The 19,791-nt window shown below is 37.5% G+C and overlaps 2 protein-coding genes across 2 annotated transcripts in view; one reads left to right on the top strand and one right to left on the bottom strand.

The window, feature by feature from the left end:
* Positions 1–3,035, bottom strand: part of pth1r (parathyroid hormone 1 receptor) — a 65,079-nt gene extending 62,044 nt beyond the window's left edge. The window contains exon 1 of the mRNA XM_088014479.1: positions 1,625–3,035. Within this exon, the coding sequence (XP_087870605.1) occupies positions 1,625–1,729 (105 nt within the window). The 5' untranslated portion in view covers positions 1,730–3,035. The remainder of the gene's footprint in view (positions 1–1,624) is intronic.
* A 7,944-nt stretch (positions 3,036–10,979) lies between these two features.
* On the top strand, positions 10,980–17,633 carry myl13 (myosin, light chain 13). Its single transcript, XM_014980922.2, has 5 exons — positions 10,980–11,158; positions 12,902–12,929; positions 13,330–13,479; positions 14,439–14,612; positions 14,698–17,633. Exons 1-5 carry the CDS (start codon positions 11,051–11,053, stop codon positions 14,802–14,804), a joined length of 567 nt encoding a protein of 188 aa, XP_014836408.2. The 5' UTR covers positions 10,980–11,050; the 3' UTR covers positions 14,805–17,633.
* Positions 17,634–19,791: the final 2,158 nt, after the last annotated feature.

Genomic DNA, 19,791 nt, shown 5'->3' with positions numbered 1-19,791 from the left:
AACCAACATAGACTTCCCATGTTGGGCCCATGATACGGAAACTACATGGGCCCCACATAGTGTTGCCCACTTCTGCCCCATTCCCAGATAGCCCACATAAAAAAGGAATGGGGCCTACATACGCATGCCCAGGTCCAACCCATGTACGGTCAGCCCATACTTATCACATGTGGGTTCAATGTGGTCAGCCCACATGGGTTTCCCATGTTGGGCCCATGATACTGGAACTACATGGGCCCCACATAGTGTTGCCCACTTCTGCCCCATCCCCAGTTAGCCCACATAAAAAAGGAATGGGGCCTACATACGCATGCCCAGGTCCAACCCATGTACGGTCAGCCCATACTTATCACATGTGGGTTCAATGTGGTCAGCCCACATGGGTTTCCCATGTTGGGCCCATGATACTGGAACTACATGGGCCCCACATATTGTTGCCCACTTCTGCCCCATCCCCAGTTAGCCCACATAAAAAAGGAATGGGGCCTACATACGCATGCCCAGGTCCAACCCATGTACGGTCAGCCCATACTTATCTCATGTGGGTTCAATGTGGTCAGCCCACATGGGCTTCCCATGTTGGGCCCGTGATACTGAAACTACATGGGCCCCACATATTGTTGCCCACTTCTGCCCCATCCCCACTTAGCCCACATGAAAAAGGAATGGGGCCTACATACGCATGCCCAGGTCCAACCCATGTACGGTCAGCCCATACTTATCTCATGTGGGTTCAATGTGGTCAGCCCACATGGGTTTCCCATGTTGGGCCCATGATACTGGAACTACATGGGCCCCACATAGTGTTGCCCACTTCTGCCCCATCCCCAGTTAGCCCACATAAAAAAGCAATGGGGCCTACATACGCATGCCCAGGTCCAACCCATGTACGGTCAGCTCATACTTATCTCATGTGGGTTCAATGTGGTCAGCCCACATGGGCTTCCCATGTTGGGCCCGTGATACTGGAACTACATGGGCCCCACATAGTGTTGCCCACTTCTGCCCCATCCCCAGTTAGCCCACATAAAAATGGTATGGGGCCTACATACGCATGCCCAGGTCCAACCCATGTACGGTCAGCCCATACTTATCTCATGTGGGTTCAATATGGTCAGCCCACATGGGTTTCCCATGTTGGGCCCATGATACTGAAACTACATGGGCCCCACATAGTGTTGCCCACTTCTGCCCCATCCCCAGTTAGCCCACATAAAAAAGGTATGGGGCCTACATACGCATGCCCAGGTCCAACCCATGTACGGTCAGCCCATACTTATCTCATGTGGGTTCAATGTGGTCAGCCCACATGGGCTTCCCATGTTGGGCCCATGATACTGAAACTACATGGGCCCCACATAGTGTTGCCCACTTCTGCCCCATTCACAGTTAGCCCACATTAATGCTGAATGGGGCCCATATGTTTAGCCCTAATGGGCCAGCCCAAGTGGGTCCCATTTTAGGTTACCATATCGGTCCCATACAGTTAGCCCAGATAAAACCCATGCCCACTCATAACCCATGTAGCCCACATCAAACCCAAGTGGGGCCCACCTATGAATGCTGGCTGGGATCACAGCGAAATGACGCTAATTGCGCTGCAGACAGTAAATGAATGACTTACCAGGCAAAGGCTGCTGAGGAGTGAGATGAGAAGAAAGTCCAGATTATGGAGTTGCAGAGAAGATCCCATCCCTGACCCTGAGGCAACTCTACCTCCAAGAGTCATTCAAACACACAGCTGATGGAGCTCAGAAAGCAATTATTTAATCGACTTAACTCTCTTCAAAGTGGAGCGTGATGCGTCTTTTCACTCCATCTGGCCCTTCGACGCTCCTGGCGGCTTGTGAAATCATAACTCTAATCGCCCGCTCTGCCCTCGATTTAATTTCCTATAATCTACTATACGGTCCGGTTCAGCCCGCTCGCTTTATTTCTGCGCATCTGTCTTTTTTTTTCTTTTCTTTTATTTTTTTACTTCTGAAATTACATCCACATGTCAGAACTATTTATGTCGCTCTCTCTCTCTGCGGTGGGAAGTTCAAATGATTCTTTGTAGGGAAGAAACCAACGCTGTATTTTTAGGTCTTTTTAAATTTCCCCGCAGACTAACTTAAACACTTCAGTATGGAGCTCTGTGCCTACTGGTTTCTTCCAGTTTCCCTTCCCGGATCAGACACAAATATAAATAAATAAATATGATTCTTTAAAAAAAATAAAATAAGATAAAACCTCAAACTGTCTCACTCCATCACCAGAGTCTGCTGAATTTCACAACTTCACTCCGTTTGACTCATGTCACCATCAACGCATTCATTCAGCGCACTGATCACAGACAGGCTCCACTTTTCACATTTAAAAGTAAACATTAACAATATTATGACAAGAGCGGAGAGTGAAATTTACAACTGCTAATATAAATGTGTTTAATCTGCGTGTTTAGACTTCATAGACAGAGTTTCGCTATCCTTCATTTCTTCCCCACCAAAACGCTGCAGATCATGTGTCACTCGCTGAAAACGTGCAGCGCACTAAATAAAAGCGTGGCAATCTAACAGAAAACTGAATGTATGAAACTCCCAAACGAGACTCTGTTTACCTAAGACGAGACAGAAACGCCAGCTTAGACTCAACAATCTTTACTTACTATCGAGAGAGAAATCACCTTAACGGACTGATAATTCGCAAAAACGCCTGAGTGATTGTTATGTTTTTTTTTTTTTTGGGGGGGGGGGGTTTTTTGCGCAGAGTCAAAGCAAAAGAAAAAAAAAAAAAAGTTGAAGTTTCTCGTGTTGGGAAGCGTCTCCAGTCCAGATGTGGCAAAGCGGCAGGTCGTGCTCAGTAGTGAGTATGTGGATGGAAAAGGGGAAGCAGGGTGGGGGCTGGAAGGAGGCAGGTAGGGTGGAGCGTGAAAGCCGCTTATTGGTGCGCTCGCTCTTACGTTGGAATAAACCACGACTCCCCAAATGACATATTTTCTCACTCCTAAAACAAACTCCACATTCAACAGATCGCAGGGCCGTTGCCAAACCGCTTTTTCCCCCTGCAGTCTCTCAAAAGTTGCATCCAGTTGGATTGGGTTACAGTAACATAATGCAGCGGATGAAGCGCCATATGATGGTGAATTCTAATGGGTGTAAGGACTGTAACAACATTTTAAGTTTATGAAGTAAATAAAAAAAAAAATACTAATTTACTTTTAATATTTTAAAGTCACTCATCGCTTGTTACAGTACAATGGAATTGTGGAAAGTTCAGTTGCCCAAACTTAACCTTAATTAAGTCTGTTTCATAAGTTAAATACAATTCTAAAAAAAGTGTATTAGGAATATGTAATCACCTTCTTTCATTCTTATACCCTTTAATAAAATCCAGTACAGCCTACTTCATTTATAATACACCAAATTATTAAATGCCAGTAGTATTTAAACTCTTAGCAAATATAGGAAGGGTATAAATGCTCCACAGAAGAGCGACAGAGAACGTTCGTGAACTGTTTGATCCATTGTCCAAAAACAGAGAGAGAACATGGCTGTTAGATCTGCCCTCCATCATGTAGAACCAAAAGTGCCGTAAACTGATGGGTTCGTAAACTGCTTGATTCTGGGCTAGAAATTATAATTTGAAAAACCAGAGTGTGCTTTTAAAAAGGATTATATAGAGGTGCTCTGGTCAGAAGAGAACTAATGCTGTGCGCTTGTCACCATTCCCACAATGGCAGTGGCAGCATCATCCTGGGGGCATTCTTTTCTGTAATGAAGACCAGTCAGAGGTCATGGAAAGATAAATGGAGGTAAAAATGAATAATCAAAAAATCAAATCAAAAATTAGTCAAAAGCTGTAAAAGATATAGCTGAGGCAGATGACGACTTGACATACAGAGCCACAATAGAATGATTTTATGTTCAGAAAATAACTGAATAAAAAAAGTAACAATAAATGGCATATTTTCCAATCGCTTGTATTCATATTATTTATTTATTCTTTATTGCTCTACATTGCTGTCTTTTACAGTACAATGCACACGTTAAAAGGGTAAATATAAATCTTGCCTTTACATAATCTCTCACAACTTGCCATGATTGTCATCAAAACTTTAGCCATAGATTTAATCAAAATATCCCTGCAGAGTACGCTGTTATATTAAGAACATGACTAAGCAAATTGACTCTCTTATCTGTTCACAATGACACAATGATTTGTCGTTCAAATGACACTGACATGTTCGTTGACACAGGTATTCACTCTGGAGAGATGAACTGAGGATTCTGTAGGTCATGCATTGTGATTTACTGTTTGTATGAATTGTTTCATGAGAAATGCACATAATATTTTACTAATGTCAAGGAGGAGCTGAGAAATCTGACTGAAAAAAAAAACAGTACTATTCTGGAGGGGCTTAAATAGCTCAGAAATCTCAGTCCAACAAGAAAATTGTGAGGATGATTTATATTTTTTTTTTTTGCCTGAAGTGCCCAAGATGCTTTTTCTTTTCTTGGCTCTTTAATCCAATTGCCAGCCTCTAAAATGTGTTTTAGTGTTTATAGCTGAGCCCCAACTGTGTCAATAGAAACTTTAAAAGATGTTTTGTACTGAATCATTGAGTTTAGTAACATATTTGGAGAGCACAGACTAAGTACCCCTGAGGGATGCCTGTTTTAATTTGATTGACTGTGTTGCTGTGTGTCTCGGTTTTAGTACACTGTGTGCTGATATGCAAAAGTAGAAGGTCAGAGAAGGTGTTAGGCAAGCTTAATGTGGCTCATGACAAGTTGTTAAGCTCACTTTCTTATAAAAAGCAGGACAAACTGTGCTGGTGAGAGATGGCAAAGATATTTGCAGCTTTTGCTTACTCGGCAGAAGAAGATTTCAATGTATGACCCAAAATATCTTTGGGTCCAACATCTTTGCATGCGTTTCGTGTGTTCAATGTCCTCATATCATCTGTGGACAGTTTCATCACCTTTTTCTCATTCAGGGGTGTGAACTGATTCTCAGGTATTTTATTTGGAGAGCTTTATTCATAAGGTACTTGGCATGTTGTGCAAATAGTTCAAAGATGTGATTGACTGTTCCATGCAGAAGATGCATGATCCAAAATTCCTCTGTTAAAAAGTTGAAATAGCACTCAAATAATTAACAGAGAGAAACTGTGTTCATGACATCACCTATTTATTAATTTATTTTTGGATTGGGGTCTGCCTTCTTTTTTGTCTTGCTTTTGAAAGGTTTTCCTAAATGGTTAAATGTGCCTTTAAGCTAATTACTGCAGCTCCATGCAGCTCAGTTTTTTTTTTTTTTACAGTCAAAACGCTTCTGATCTTTGACATCCATCTGGCATGATTAATATCCATCCCCCCAAACTGTCTTCACTGTAAGGAACCATGCACTGCACTGACAGCAGTCTATATATCTCTATCTGTCTCATCCCCTATACACTATTATTTGTCATCTTTCTTATATCATTTATCATTGTTCTGTTTCAGCTGGTTGGCAGTTTATATCTGTGACAGGCAACAAACCAGATCAGAGCTTATTACGAAGAGACACATTTAAACACATGTACTAGTGAACGAGGGGATTATTACCTGACCCATTTGTATCAGGTAAGGATGGTTTTCCTAGAAATTGTCTGAAAAGCTGTTATCATAAACTAAATTTCATGCAGATTTTTTTTTTATTTCACCTGAATAATACGATTCAGCTGTCAGTGTATTTGGGACCAATTCCCCGGATGTGCATAATTGGCAATGTTCCAGGAGGTTCGACCCAGGTTCATGTGAAGACAGCTAGAACACACTGGAGAATTTTTTTTCTCTTCTTCATCTGCTGCCATTTCTGCTACTTTGAGATGACTTTCACTGTCCTGTATTTTGGCAGCATCTATATATATATAATTATTAAAAATTTGCTTATTTTTCACATTTGCATTTTATTTATCTGAGCAGGTTTATATTTCTTATAATCCAAACAACTAAATGAATTACAGTGTTATTAGAGACATTGTCTCATCAGATTAGCCTGTCCTAACTTTTACCCTCTGCCAAAATGAGGTCATTTCATTTAAGATGATTTTTTTTCTTCCTTCCTCATTTTTCTTTTCCATTTACTCTCTTTCTGATTTATAGTGTGGAAATGTCATGAACGTTATGGTCAATGTCTGTCCTTTGTCTCAGAGCAAGTTCCAAATTAAACCTCCTGGGGAGCTATTTTCAGCTGGATTCAGGTCAACTCGCATATTCTTCTTAAAAACCTTGTGTTGTTTAGACATATCACCTCAGATGCTTCAGAAATAGAATAAAGGAACAAAGATCATCAACTAACTTCAACTGTGGCTTTCTAGTACATATGCTATGCAACCATTAATGCCATTGCTATTATTTAATTAAATCATTAGAATGTCTCAAAAATAAATTTTGGGAATTCTTTTATTTGAATTTCCCTCAAGTAGCAAGTGAATATTTTCTCCATTCTTTTTTCATAATTAACGGGAGTGGTCGTTTTTGATTGCCTAAGTCGTCTGCTGAGTAATAACTTGGAGATAATTTGGTCATTCTCGTTGCTTGTGCCGGAATATTGACAAACATTTTATACGTTGCATGGAATAACATTTTCTGAGAAGATCGACAAACAATAGCTGAAAATTAAACAAAGGTCCATCTCTTTGTTTAAAGACAGTGAATGAACCTGAAGGTTTGTCTAATTATTATTTGTTTAGCGTTTAACAAACTCATCTGTGTGCAGACATACGGTTATGATAAAACACTGTTAGTGTTCTCCAAACACTATGAGCTACAGAGCTACGGAGCAACTTTGAGCAATCTGCAAAGTTATGTCATTTATTCACCAGGCACTGTGCACTGAAATATGACAGAGCTGAGAGTACAACAGAGAGCGATGTTCACAGAAAGCTCCAAGTAGTTTATTTATTTTTTTATTTTTTTATTCAGGAAACTTTCCTAGATAGTACCTATCCATTATGAAATACTGCTCAACAGAGGAAAACATCGGTTTTTCCAAGTTTTCATTACCCTTATTTCCATGTTACTTTTGCACAGTGTTAGCCTTAGCACTGAACAACATTTGAAATAAGCTAGGATCTGTCACTGCGAGGTGTTGTATTTGCACTTCTGTCTTGCAGTCAATTTAAAGAAATCAGAACAAGTGTTGGCCTATGGACAAAAGAAAACTAGATTGATATTAAACATTAGTACAGTCTTGAAGATGTTATAAAAATTGTGATTCAACAGGGTTTCCAATCATATTAATTTGTCCAAAGCTGAATCAGTATTCACATTTAGGGAGAAAAAAAACAACAACCTTAAATTAGATCTCTTGGGCAGAACGACAGTTCTCAGGGTTCATAGTTAATTTGTGACCAAGGGAGGGCAGCATGACTCAGCTGTTGTTTCGGCTGCTAGACAGCACAGATGCTTACAAGGTTTAACAAGGATCAGAAGGCTGGTATCCTGAGTAAGTATTGATGTAGCCTGTTTCATTTTATTTCTTAGAATGCTATATTTGACTCTGGAAAACTGTGTAGGTTTTAATAACGCAGGAGATACACTTTTTGATGGAAGTTTGCGGAAGGCTGCTCAGAACAACCGTATCTAGAACATGCAAATGTTTCTGGTACTGCATTCACCATCAGAGGCGGGTCTTACATGAATGGTCAGCATCTCCTTCTGACACCCCACATCCAAACAGGCATCTCTTTCCCCAATGATGGCATTCTGCAGGAAAAATAATAATAAATTGTGATAGACAGAGAATGCAGTTTTTTTGTGTGTGTGTGTTTGAACAAATAGATAAATGATTTCATAAATCATAAATAGAGAATCCCTGATTAGTAATACTTAATTTGAGGCATGTTCAATGTTAATATGCAAGATTTGGAACTACAAATGACCAAATAAAGATCAGACTCTCAACTAGGAACTCAAACTCCAGTCATCAGGGGCCTCAAGGTAAATTATTGATGGTTGATGAAATGCTTATAGTTCTATACTTTAGATTCTTTTCAGTGGAAAAGTCTTGAAGTCCACTCATCAAGGGCTGGTGTCCTGCAACTTTTGGATGTGTCCTTGGTCCCACAAACCTGACTCAAATAGGTAAATTTCCTCCTCAGTATGTAATCTGTGTAGCTCTGCTAATTTCCTAATATTTAGGGTCAGGTGTGTTGAAGCAGGGGCACAGTCGAACGTTGCAGAAATATAAGCACTGACTTCAGGATCATCCATCTGTAATTTCTTTCAACAGTATCTTCTTCCAAGGCTCATATTATCCGCCATCCCACACCCCCACCGCCCACCCCCAAATTTGTTTAAGCACATCAATTCTACAAAATTAATTCCTGCCAAGAAACACTGCGTCAAAGTCTGTGTTAAACTTAAGCCCTTTCAAACTGGCATGGGTTCTGCCTAAGCTTTGCAAACTGCGTCCTACAATAAGTCTAAGTTGGATAGGTGACAGTTTAATTACATGCTCTCTCACTACGGCGCACTTACTAACTTGTGCAGCTGACGACACGCTAAACACATCAAACAGGAATTCATCAGGTGCCTCAACTACTGCACAAATGTTAAGGCTGATATGGGTACCCTGTAACCTCAGTTTTTGTGAAGGGTTTCTATGGAACTGTATCACTCTGGATCCACATGATCATTTTTTTTTTTTTTTTTTTATATGAGAGAATGTTGACGTTTTGAATCAATATTCATAACCTGCATTAAAACTTTCCAACTGAATTTTTCTGCCTGAAGTTTCTCCCCTCTTCTCTGCCCATTGTTTTTCTTCCCACGGCTGCTCCTATAGCAGATTCAGACATTTACAGATGCTATTGTTCAAAAGTCATATATATTCACACTGAGATTTTCTCTCAAAGACAACACTATTACATTTCAGAAGAGACTTTAGAAGAACCCCTATGCTATTTTGAGGTTGTCATTTAACAGCAATGTATTTATCCACTCTTCTTTCATCTGCACTCAAGGTCATCTAATGTGTCGGAGTAACAATTGGCTTTGTCCACAGGTTGGAGGCCCTCCAAGCTACATACCAGCTAGACAACAGACCAACTCTAAAATAGCAAACTGCACAGGTCTTAGATGTTTTAGGATCTTGATATTATGCGGCTGGTCGTGTTGTAAATTCCTCCTTCTGCTTGTCAGTGGTGGATCCTCTCTACAGTAAAAGGGAGTTAATAGTGACCTACGCAAGCTTAACCCCTTTTTATGCTCAGATTCTCATGAAAGGTTTCCATCTGTGTCTGAGTGTCAGTTACACAAGAAAGTTCTTGGTGAGCAGCAACTGTGCACACAGAAATGTCTTCAATATAATAAAAAGGCAAAAGTAGATGAGATGATCATGTGTTGCAACCAAATTAAGCACAACACCACTTCTGAACACATAACATGTCCAACCTAGAAGAAGGAGGGCTACCGCGGCATGCTGTGCAAATATATTTATATATTTTTATATTTAATAAACCTTTCTCATTCTGATTCCGACTGTGAAGTCACCTGCTGAAGGGTTTGATCCATAAGCATATTATCTTGAACGTTTACCTTACCTGTTGTTGGGAATGTAAATTGAGATTAATTCCTACAGATGATATGTATATGACAAAAGTACATGAATCACTACATATACACTTTTGCTTGCTGAAGAGTTTTACAAAGTTTCAGATTTTCCGCTTGGTAAAAAACAGCATGTAATTTAATGCTGATCAAACTATATATGAGTTGCTGTTATCAAAATGAAAATGAACGTGTTTGTGAATACTTCAGGAATTTATATTAAAAAAAAAATTATATGGCTCTATCTGATATCAGCTTTAATGAAGAGCCTCTGTGACTAAAGCAGTTTCAGGTTTTGTCACAGGGCCTCAGCTCAAATTGCATGTGGACATTTGCAGTTGCATCGCAAGAATAATTTGATCTGAACCTTTCCAATGCATCGTTGCCTGGTTAAGGTTTGCAGGTCTGCTGAAAGGTGAACCTGTGTCCAAGTCACAGGACTTTTGGAGCTCCTTGCAAGTTTTTCTACCAAGACTGTCCTGCATTCAGCTCTTGTCCATCTGAACAGTTTCAAGTGTTGCTGGTAGCCGTCATAAAATAACATCTTAACCCGAACTTGTCAAGTCTGGAAATCGCAAGAGCTACGAAGACAACATGGAGAAGAAGCTTGACCCTTATGACTCAACACTCCAGTAAATTAGCATTTTAATTAAATGCTTGCTTGAATTACTTTTACTTGTATGTGTGTGAACCACAGAAACATCAGACACTTCATCTTTATTTGAGTGGTAATGACAATTTCACAAGAACAACAATGTAAACTTCAATTATTTTGACACTGAGCTCTAATGTGACTTATTTAACAGTCTAAAGGCCAAGATCAGACAGAAACAACATTCTCTGACCCCTATTTTGAGGTGGATTTAAATCTGAGCCCTGTAAATCCCTCTGATCATATGAGATAAACGACTATTATCATAAAGGCTTGTGAATAACCCTCTCTCACTTGAACGTTTTAATGGTAATCAAGAATAATTGCCATTCGTCGTGCTTCATTGTGGGTGAAGGAACTTTAAAAAAAAAAAAACCTTCCGCTTGTGTTCAACAATTATCGTTTTCTTCATCCCCTCCTCGCTAATAACTGCCACACTTCACTGAACAAGGTCAGCGGTTGAAGATTGGTGAATATGCATGAGGTCTCACTTCTGCTGATTAAAATAGCCTGTTTAATAGAAGGTTGTTGTCCTGGGATTTTAGCTAATGCAGTTTTCCATTCACACACACACACACATGCACACACACCCACATACAGAGACAGACACACTAGGAGAACAACAAACGTTTGTCTTAAATAGAAGCACAAAGCCATATCCTTTTATAGTCCTCTGCCTGTTGTTCGCTGCCTGGTTGGGCACGGAGGGGGTGGTGGAGGTGACACCTGTGGCCAGAACATAAAGGGAGGCCCTAATCACCCACCTCTGCCTGCAGTGTCCAGCATTTTGTTGCACAGTCAGTCCTAAGTGCTTCTAGAAATGGCCCCCAAGAAGAAGGAAGAGCCAAAGCCTGCTGCACCGGCGGCTCCTAAGCCCCCAGAACCGGAGCGCCCAAAGACTCCTGAATTTGACCCAGCAACAGTAACGGTAAAACATTTTAAATTGGAAATGCAAAAATGATTTGATGATTTAGCATAGAATCACATTATTCTATTTAGACATAATAATGTTTTCGGTTGACTTAATTTTTATTTTATTTTTTTTGACGAACATCAGAGACCCCAAGTGATCTAAACTTGGCACTGCAAGCCCAACATTTTACTGCAGCTAATTATCCTTAGTTCTCTCATTCCCCAGCTTTGTAGAATGTCTTCTAAATTACAAGCACACAAAACCAAATGGGATATTTTATTGAAGGAAGCTGTAAGCCTGTCTCAGTATTAGGTACAGATGCAAACTAACTGGTGCTTTAAACATCATGGAAAATATACTTTATGCTGACTTGGCCCCTTTCTGAGAGAACGAATGTTGGTTTAGGTCGAGCGAGCCGCCATGTTACAATAGAGTGCGGTTAAAGCCACAAAATATGACTTTTTTTTCTTATTTCTGCGAATAGTAGACCACCCACACTATTTGTTACAGGGAAACAAGGGTGGAAAACTGGTAAGAAAGAAAAATATAGATAATTATAGCCATCTTGATCTATCTTAAAACATGCTTAGATAAGGTTTGGATGTTTTTTTTTTCTCTTAGCTTCTCAGAGACTTTGTGGTTTGAGGTTTTGTAGAAATCCAGACGTTAAACATAGGCTTGATGAATCAACATGTACAAACACTCTTTTTAGAAATGAATATCTAATTGAAATTGTAATCCATTCTCAAGCTGAAAATAACAAAAAGACAAAAAAAATGAATAGTTTCAATTATTTCTTTTTCTAAAACATGTTATTTCTTTTTCACTTTGGCATTTTAAATATAACGCTTTTCCTTCATTAAAATAAAGTGCACCTAAAAATAAACTTCAACAAAGTCCACAGTAGCGTATAGAGTCCAAGTGGTAACAATGGGCTGATCCAAGGTCACTTGTAAACTATGAACTGCTGAAACAATGGATGCCTCCTGTCTCACAGGATGGTAACGTTTAAGTTTGTCTCGTTCTGCATTTTGAACCACAGAGTTTAATTTTATTGTATATCTCTATTGATTTTTACACTTTGAGAAACAACAATTTAGTTTAGACACTTAAAGGTTAATGTAGATTAAAAATGTAGAACCGTTTTTTTAATAAAGTCTGATATTCTAATGTTATTTTTATTTGATTTAATTGTTTTATATCAGGAAGGTCTTTTTTTTTCAAATTATTATGCTGTCATGATCTTATATTTGAATTGTCTCTATTATATAGAGAGATTAATAATAATAATAATAATAATAATAATAATAATAATAATAATAATAATAATAATAATAATAATAATAATAATAATAATAATAAATAATTAATAATTATGAAATAAAATATGTGGGGGGAAACAAATGTGGAACATTGAGCAGAAATAAGTGTTCCTTTTTTAGCTATGTCATTTTATCTCTTTTACATTTTAGTCAATTGAAAACACTCACCAAATGCATCTAAAATAAGCTGTGATGAATCCAGCAGTATATAGTGCAGAGTTAATTTGTTAAGGATGGAGGAAGTAGTTCCAAGGTCACATAAAACCACTGGATTATAAGAAAGGTGACCTCAACTGCTTTTCAAAATAGAAGAAAGAAAACAGACTGCTTAATTGTCCCCAAGGTTGTGTATTTTTTATTTTCAATGAACTTTTTATTTGCCGCTCTGAATGATTAGGGTCTTCTAATTGTTCTGTTTGGTTTGTCTTTTCCCCAGCTGGAATTTACACCAGAACAACTTGAGGGTGAGGCTTTAGAGAGCTGCTGCTTTTTCCTTTGTGTTGCATGGGCTTGGGGTTATTTATAGAGAGAATAAATGGTTGCACTCGCAGCATAGTTCTCAGTGAGTGAGAAACATTTTGCAACAGCTGGTGTTTCGCCAGATCAAACATATGCTATTTTTATTTTTAAAGAATTATTTCCTATTCAAGTCTGTGTCCTCAGAAACATGTGAAGTGCATGCCAGCCAAAGCAGAGTGGAACCCTTCAGGGAAGCTGCAGCGCTTCCTTTTATCTGAGGCATGCCATTATAGATAATTACTTCAGAAAGATCTGCACATGCTCTCAGATGACACAGAAATGAGCAAAAAAAAAAAAAAAAAAAAAAAATTCAGAAGGAATGTTAGCTATTCTTTTTGTTGACAGACTTCAAAGATGCTTTCCAGCTGTTTGACCGAACACCAACCAGTGAGATGAAAATAACTTACGCCCAGTGCGGTGACCTGATCAGGGCTTTGGGCCAGAATCCCACCAATGCAGAGATCATGTATGTCCTTGGGAAGCCTAAAGCCGAAGGTTGGTTGTATGACAATTTAAGTCATTCTTTTTTTTTTTCTTCAGTTTTTTCATCACATTGAGGGCAGCCATCTATTTTTTTTCTTACATCTATTAACTACTTTCTAAATCTTTAATGCTTTAATTACACCCTCCCACTGAATAAAATGATTGCAATTTTGTTGATAAAAATGGAAATAAAGAGTCAACATCTAACTCTACTGTCAAATTTGTAGAGTTAGATGTTAACTAATTAAAAAAATACACTGAGGAAAACAGTTCATAGTACTGTATATCATGCTTGTTGATTGAGAGTTACAATTCATCGGGAGCTCTTTCCTATGAGAATTAAACTGGCCTGAGCCCTTACAATTACCAAGTATCTGTAAGTGCCAGAATATTGGCCATAAAACATCATAAAATATTGTCTATTCTGGGTGAAATTAAGTTGTTTACTTCCTGAGAAATTAAGTTGTTTACTTCATGAGAAGCCCTCACTTACCCACCTTAGTGTTTCTCCTGGCTACACAATGAGTCTCTTATGCTCCAGCAGTTGTTCTGTCTGCCTGGAGGTCATTCCTAAAATCAATCAATCAATCAAATCAATTTGTATAGCACATTTCAACAGCAAGGCATTTCAAAGTGCTTTACATAATTCAAATAAAAACAGCAAAAAGGGGATGAGGGATCATCTTCTCCTGGTACCGGCTTTTAGGGTATCTAGGATCTTTAACTTTGGATTCAGAACTCAGTGACCTGTTAAAGAAAGTTACCAGCTGATGATGAACATGTCAGATGTGCAGGAAAATAAAGCAGCATATAATGCAAAACAAACATTTATTGCAACAACTGTTGGGTTCAACTGGTCATCTACTGTAAAGTTAGCAGGAAAACCTCTGTACATGAAAGATTCAAATTAAAGGTTAGATCACCATAGAACATCAATCAAAAGTAACTTTCTTTCTTAATACTTTCAACAGATATGCAGACCAAGATGCTTGACTTTGAACAGTTCCTCCCAATTTACCAACACATCTGCAAAGCCAAGAACCGTGGAACGTTTGAAGACTTTGTTGAGGGTTTGAGGGTGTTTGACAAGGAGGGGAATGGTACAGTGATGGGCGCAGAGCTCAGACACGTTCTGGCAACCCTTGGTGAGTGGATTTGTCTCAGTTAGCAGATTTCATAAGGCGGTGGTAATAATGATGCACACTGAGCTGACAGTGTCGGTGCTTTCAGGTGAGAAGTTGAGGGAGGATGAAGTGGAGCAGCTGATGCAAAACCAAGAAGACGCTAATGGCTGTATAAATTATGAAGCTTTCGTAAAGTACATCATGGCATCATAAAATAGCCATTTGAGCCTTAATGTGATTTTGGTGCTGAGACACAAAAAGCCAATTGGAGTTAGAAAAAAAAGTCATTTTCTTCACTGTTAAGCAAGGATTTTGTCAGCTATTAAACAGAAGGAATCTACATGTCTGTCAAATCCACCTTTATCAGTTTTCATTTGCATGTGTCATGAAAGGCAAATTCATAAATGTTTCATCTCATTTTCTAAGTCTCTTCAAGCTGATGCCTCTCTGTACATTTTTCAGATTATGGTACATAAATACATTTGTTTCCGTGTGTTATGTGTTTCAGAGGAATCTATTGCAACTTTTTGCAGTGTTTCGTCAGAGGACAGTCTTTTGTTTTTGTTTTTTTAAAAATGAGAAATATTAAGAGATTACCCAAAAATTAGCTATTATGTTAGGATTTTTTAAGTGTCACAGGGAAATTAATTATCCTAAAATTAGTGAATTAATGAATGACTGTAAACAAATTAAAAATTACAAATAGAAATGTTCTTAGAAAATCTGGTGTTACATAAAAAATTATCATCTTCATCACCACGTTTTATTAATTATCCAAAGAATAGGTAGAGAACTCCCATTTATAGCCAGCAGAGGGGGGTGTTGATCAACATTTATTTATAAGGGAGCACAATTACTTTGATATATTTTGAAGAAATATTTTTAAAACTATTTTTTAAAAAATTATCCTGATCGAAGATCAAAATGAGGCTATGTGGTTAGTACAAATTTTTTATTTAACTTAAGAGAGTTTTAAAGATTTTTTTCTTTTTTTTAAGGTTGCTTAGCATTAACAGCTTCTCACATAATAGTGTAATCTTTTTCTTAAACTCCTTCAAAATTCTAGCTTTGTTTAGTTTCACATCCCTTTCACTTGCAGAAATGATCAGCAATTCATATTTAAAACCTAAAGTTGCTGAATTTTTAATACACCAATTTGACAAGAAAAACTGGATCAATTCATCTTTACAGGCATCTTCCAACGTTTAGCTTTCTTCCAACGTTTTTCTTCTTGAGCAGTGGTTGTATAAAATGTAGAAACAGTGAATGGGCACAGATGAAGTCTTGCTTTTCTAAGATAATTAGTTTGTGTTTTATTCATGAGGGTTTAACTTCAGTACATCTGTTTTTTGTCTATAGAATTATCAATAGGATTTTTGGGGAAGCCTCTGTCTGCACTGCCAATAAGCAAACACACACTCTTATTCCTAGGAATGACTAAAGGAAATACCTCTGACAGCTGTCAGATGTATTTCCTTTAGTCAAGCAAATGATCCATTTTCCATTTAAAAACAATTTGTAGTCTGCCATTACAGACCAGTTATATTTGATAATTTACTGTGACATATTCATTAAATATTAATACAATGAAAAAAAAAATATATATATATTTTTATTTTGACTAAATGTAGATGTTTCAGCTGACTTCTACCTGCTAGCTCCCATTAAATCACTGCAAACACTCAGGCTCATGTCACACTGAGGCTGGCAATCCTCAATGTTTCTGGCTGGTGTTTGATTCCTGACTTGAATTCTCTGCCCACTTTTTTGTCAAGATAATATTAAGTAAAGCAGACTGATTCCTTAACATTGTTCAAAGCAAAAAAAGATACATAAACTAGTTACTATTTTTACCACCAAACTCCACCTGTACCGGCAAAGTGTTGTGTTTTTTACATGCCTCCTATTTTGATCTGCTATTTCTCACCCCATTTCACACTTTTCCTTGTGCATAAGCTGTCTTCTCTGTGAAACAAGGGAAATATTCCGAAACAAGATTCTAGAGAAAAACACAGAACAGGAAAAAAATATATATGTATATGATGTTAACAAGCAGGTGAGAGGACAAAGTAAAAGCCAAAACGGAACACTGAGGGTCTAATCAGACTGCGAGGGACAACGAACTGATGAGGCGGAGGGACGTTCAGAGAAGATGGACTTGCATGGTGATGAGTACATAGATGATCCACAGCTGTGTGGAGTCAGTCTCCCACGAATCCAGAGCTCCACCTACAGAGAGAGGAAGTGGTGACCAGGGGACACTGTCATAAACAAATACGGAAAGCGGAAAAAGAAACAAGACAGGAAAGACCACCTACTGCTAGAGGAGGAAAGTAAAATTTTCTTCAGCTATGATGCTGCAAACTTGCAGCCAGTTTCAATTATTTTATTATTTAAAGACAGTTTTGGATTCTTTTGAATGACATAGTGGATATAAAAGTCTGAAAAAAGACACAAACTAAAAGAAGTTGTTTTTAACCACCACAATCCACCTTTCAGCCAGTCCCTAGCTGAAAGGTGAGATTTTGTGTGACATAACACACAAAATCTCACACAAAATGGCTTGAATCATTTTTTAAAAATATAAAAAATTTTATGTGTAAAATTTAAGATTTTACACAAAAGATGTTACATTTTTTACACCAATTTAAGATTTTACAGATAACTGCAAAACACCTTAAACTGACACTTTCATAAACTACCTTTTGATTTAATTTTAGCATTCAGCTTTTTTAGATGTTAGTATTCAGCTTTCTTTCATGTTATGTTCCCAACACAATCACCTCAACTGCTAGTTTTAGTCCACTTAGTCGTCAGAGTACAGATTGTTAGGACATCTCTTCTCCACAGTAGTCTTGATGTCACCGCATAGATTCTCTCTCAGATTTAGTTCTGTACTCTGAACTAAAAAGCTCAGAACTTGATTTTTTTTTCTTGGTTATCGAATTTTTGTACTGTTTTGTGATAGACATACTGTGTAGATATCTCATAAGGCTCATAAATGAAACTGTGATGGACAATAAAAGGCATGAAAGATGTGGACTGGTGTTTTCAGCAGCAATATCTGACCTTAGTGTCTTTAGATTCCCCCAGGGAAACAGACTCATTCTCCCCAATCTAAATCCTGTGTATGTAGATTCTGGAAGAGTGCCAAAACCAATTTTCATTTAGACTTTCGCTCTCGTTCATTATTTCAGAATATGCAGTGGTCAAAATGTAGCCTGTGACTTACAGCCTACCACCATTTCTTCAAACTCAGTACATGCACTTATCTGTCAGATCAGTTTTCAAGAGAAATCTGATCCAACCAGTAAAAATGTATGTTATATTTATGTTTATCACCCAGTAAATAAACAAACACAGCAACGATTTCTTTTGATTAATTTTGGTCAGTTTTGAACCTCATCCGATGCACACTCCTCAGTTTGGTTGCTATTTTAGAGCCCAAACTGCAATATGATTGGATAAGGTCATAACTGTTAAAATGCAATTTTCATAAATGTGATGTAATTTAGGTTAGTTAGTTAACTGTAAAGGAAAGCCTGACATCGAATGTTCCTCTTTCATTATGCTGACAACTATCAAGAGTATTAGTTGATTCAACAAGCATTCATTACAGCATATTAGAGTCTTATCTCTTTGTCTGAGGATGTATGGCTAGATGAGTCCTGAGGGTTGCTGGCAAAGGCTGTAGTTTCTGCTCCATTTCACTCGAGACTAAAATGTATAAAACTACACCAAGCAAGAGCTCTCTCCTACACCGTCTTTATTCCATCACTGGTTTGAAATGATTACATTTCAATGACTAATTATTTACAGTGATTACATATCATACAACATGCAAAGTTGAATTTTTCCTCTCTGCCAGAAGAGGAACAATTGGTATATGAGCAGTGGGGAAAAAAAATAAAAAAAATAACTGAATTCATTCCTGTGGAAAAGCAAATGAAAAATATCAGTGCAATTTGTGGAAATGTCAGATTACTTAGCATTATTGGGCATAGGGCTGTCTGAGATGCTCAGCTGTATCCTTGTGTAAGAATAACATTATTCCCATGGTGCTTCAGTATTTCAATTTTTACACAATTTTTTAAAACAAAAAAGGGATAACATGAGCCAAGAGGTTTTGCATATCAGAAAAGATACAATTATTCCAACTAGTGTTAAAATATCAAAATCACATTATCTAAAACATATATTTACATGGATTTTGGTTCATTTCAGTTAAATTAAAAATACATTATTAATTCCAAAGAAATTTTAAAAATCCAAGATCCATTAAATAAAATAGATTTAAGTCCTAAATTACTCGTACAATCAAGTAACCATGCTATATATATATATATATATATATGTGTGTGTGTGTGTGTGTGTGTGTGTGTGTGGGGGTGTGTGTGTGTGTGAATGTGTGTGTAACATGTCACAGAAACCCCCTCTTTAAAGCTAGTGATTTGTTGTAATATCAAAAAATAGTCTTCTGTTGCTTTTTGTGAAAGGTATGAATCAGTTTAAATGTGTATGTTGTTCAGAAATGAGTAAAAATCAAAAGGCACAATAACAGAAAATTTTATTTTAACCAATAGAGACAGCTTCCTTTTCACAAAAATACATTTCTTGTTGTTTTGTAAGGCAGTATGGGTGGCTTCCTTAAAATCTACAGATCTGACATCTGACTTTGTTGATTACACTTCATGTTCAGAAATTGATGTAAAAAATCATGTTAAAAACAGATTCATTAACTATAGTCCACTGACGACAATATAAATATGTAGACAATAAAAACTGTAAGTTAGTAAACAAAGGTTGTCTCTTTGGTGAGTTTAAATAAATGTTGTTTTTTATAAGATTATTTCACATTTTTACAATAGTAGCATCATGTAGTCCTTTTAACTTTATGTAACCTGTAGAGATCCTGGAAAGATGTGCTGTAGTACAGCTTCATGCCTTGACTCTGAAGTGAAGCAGATATAATATTTACAACAAATCAGTCTGGGGTAGATAGTTTCTACACTAACCACCATGAGTGTAGTAAGAACAGAACAGCAATAACAAATCTCTTTAGTTTAACACAAGTTTACAAAGACAGCAATGAAAAGCACATTTTTACATAAACAGATGGTTACATATTTTATGTTTTATACAAGCCATTTAAACACAGTTTTTGAAAAAAGAATTTTGGTCAAACTTTTACCAAAGCCTA

The sequence above is a fragment of the Poecilia mexicana genome, unplaced genomic scaffold (assembly GCF_051168715.1).
Source record: "Poecilia mexicana isolate PSO_F unplaced genomic scaffold, ASM5116871v1 scaffold_17, whole genome shotgun sequence".
Classification (NCBI taxonomy): domain Eukaryota; kingdom Metazoa; phylum Chordata; class Actinopteri; order Cyprinodontiformes; family Poeciliidae; genus Poecilia; species Poecilia mexicana.
Note: the sequence above shows the minus strand (reverse complement) of the source record. Positions and strands in the feature narration are given on the sequence as shown.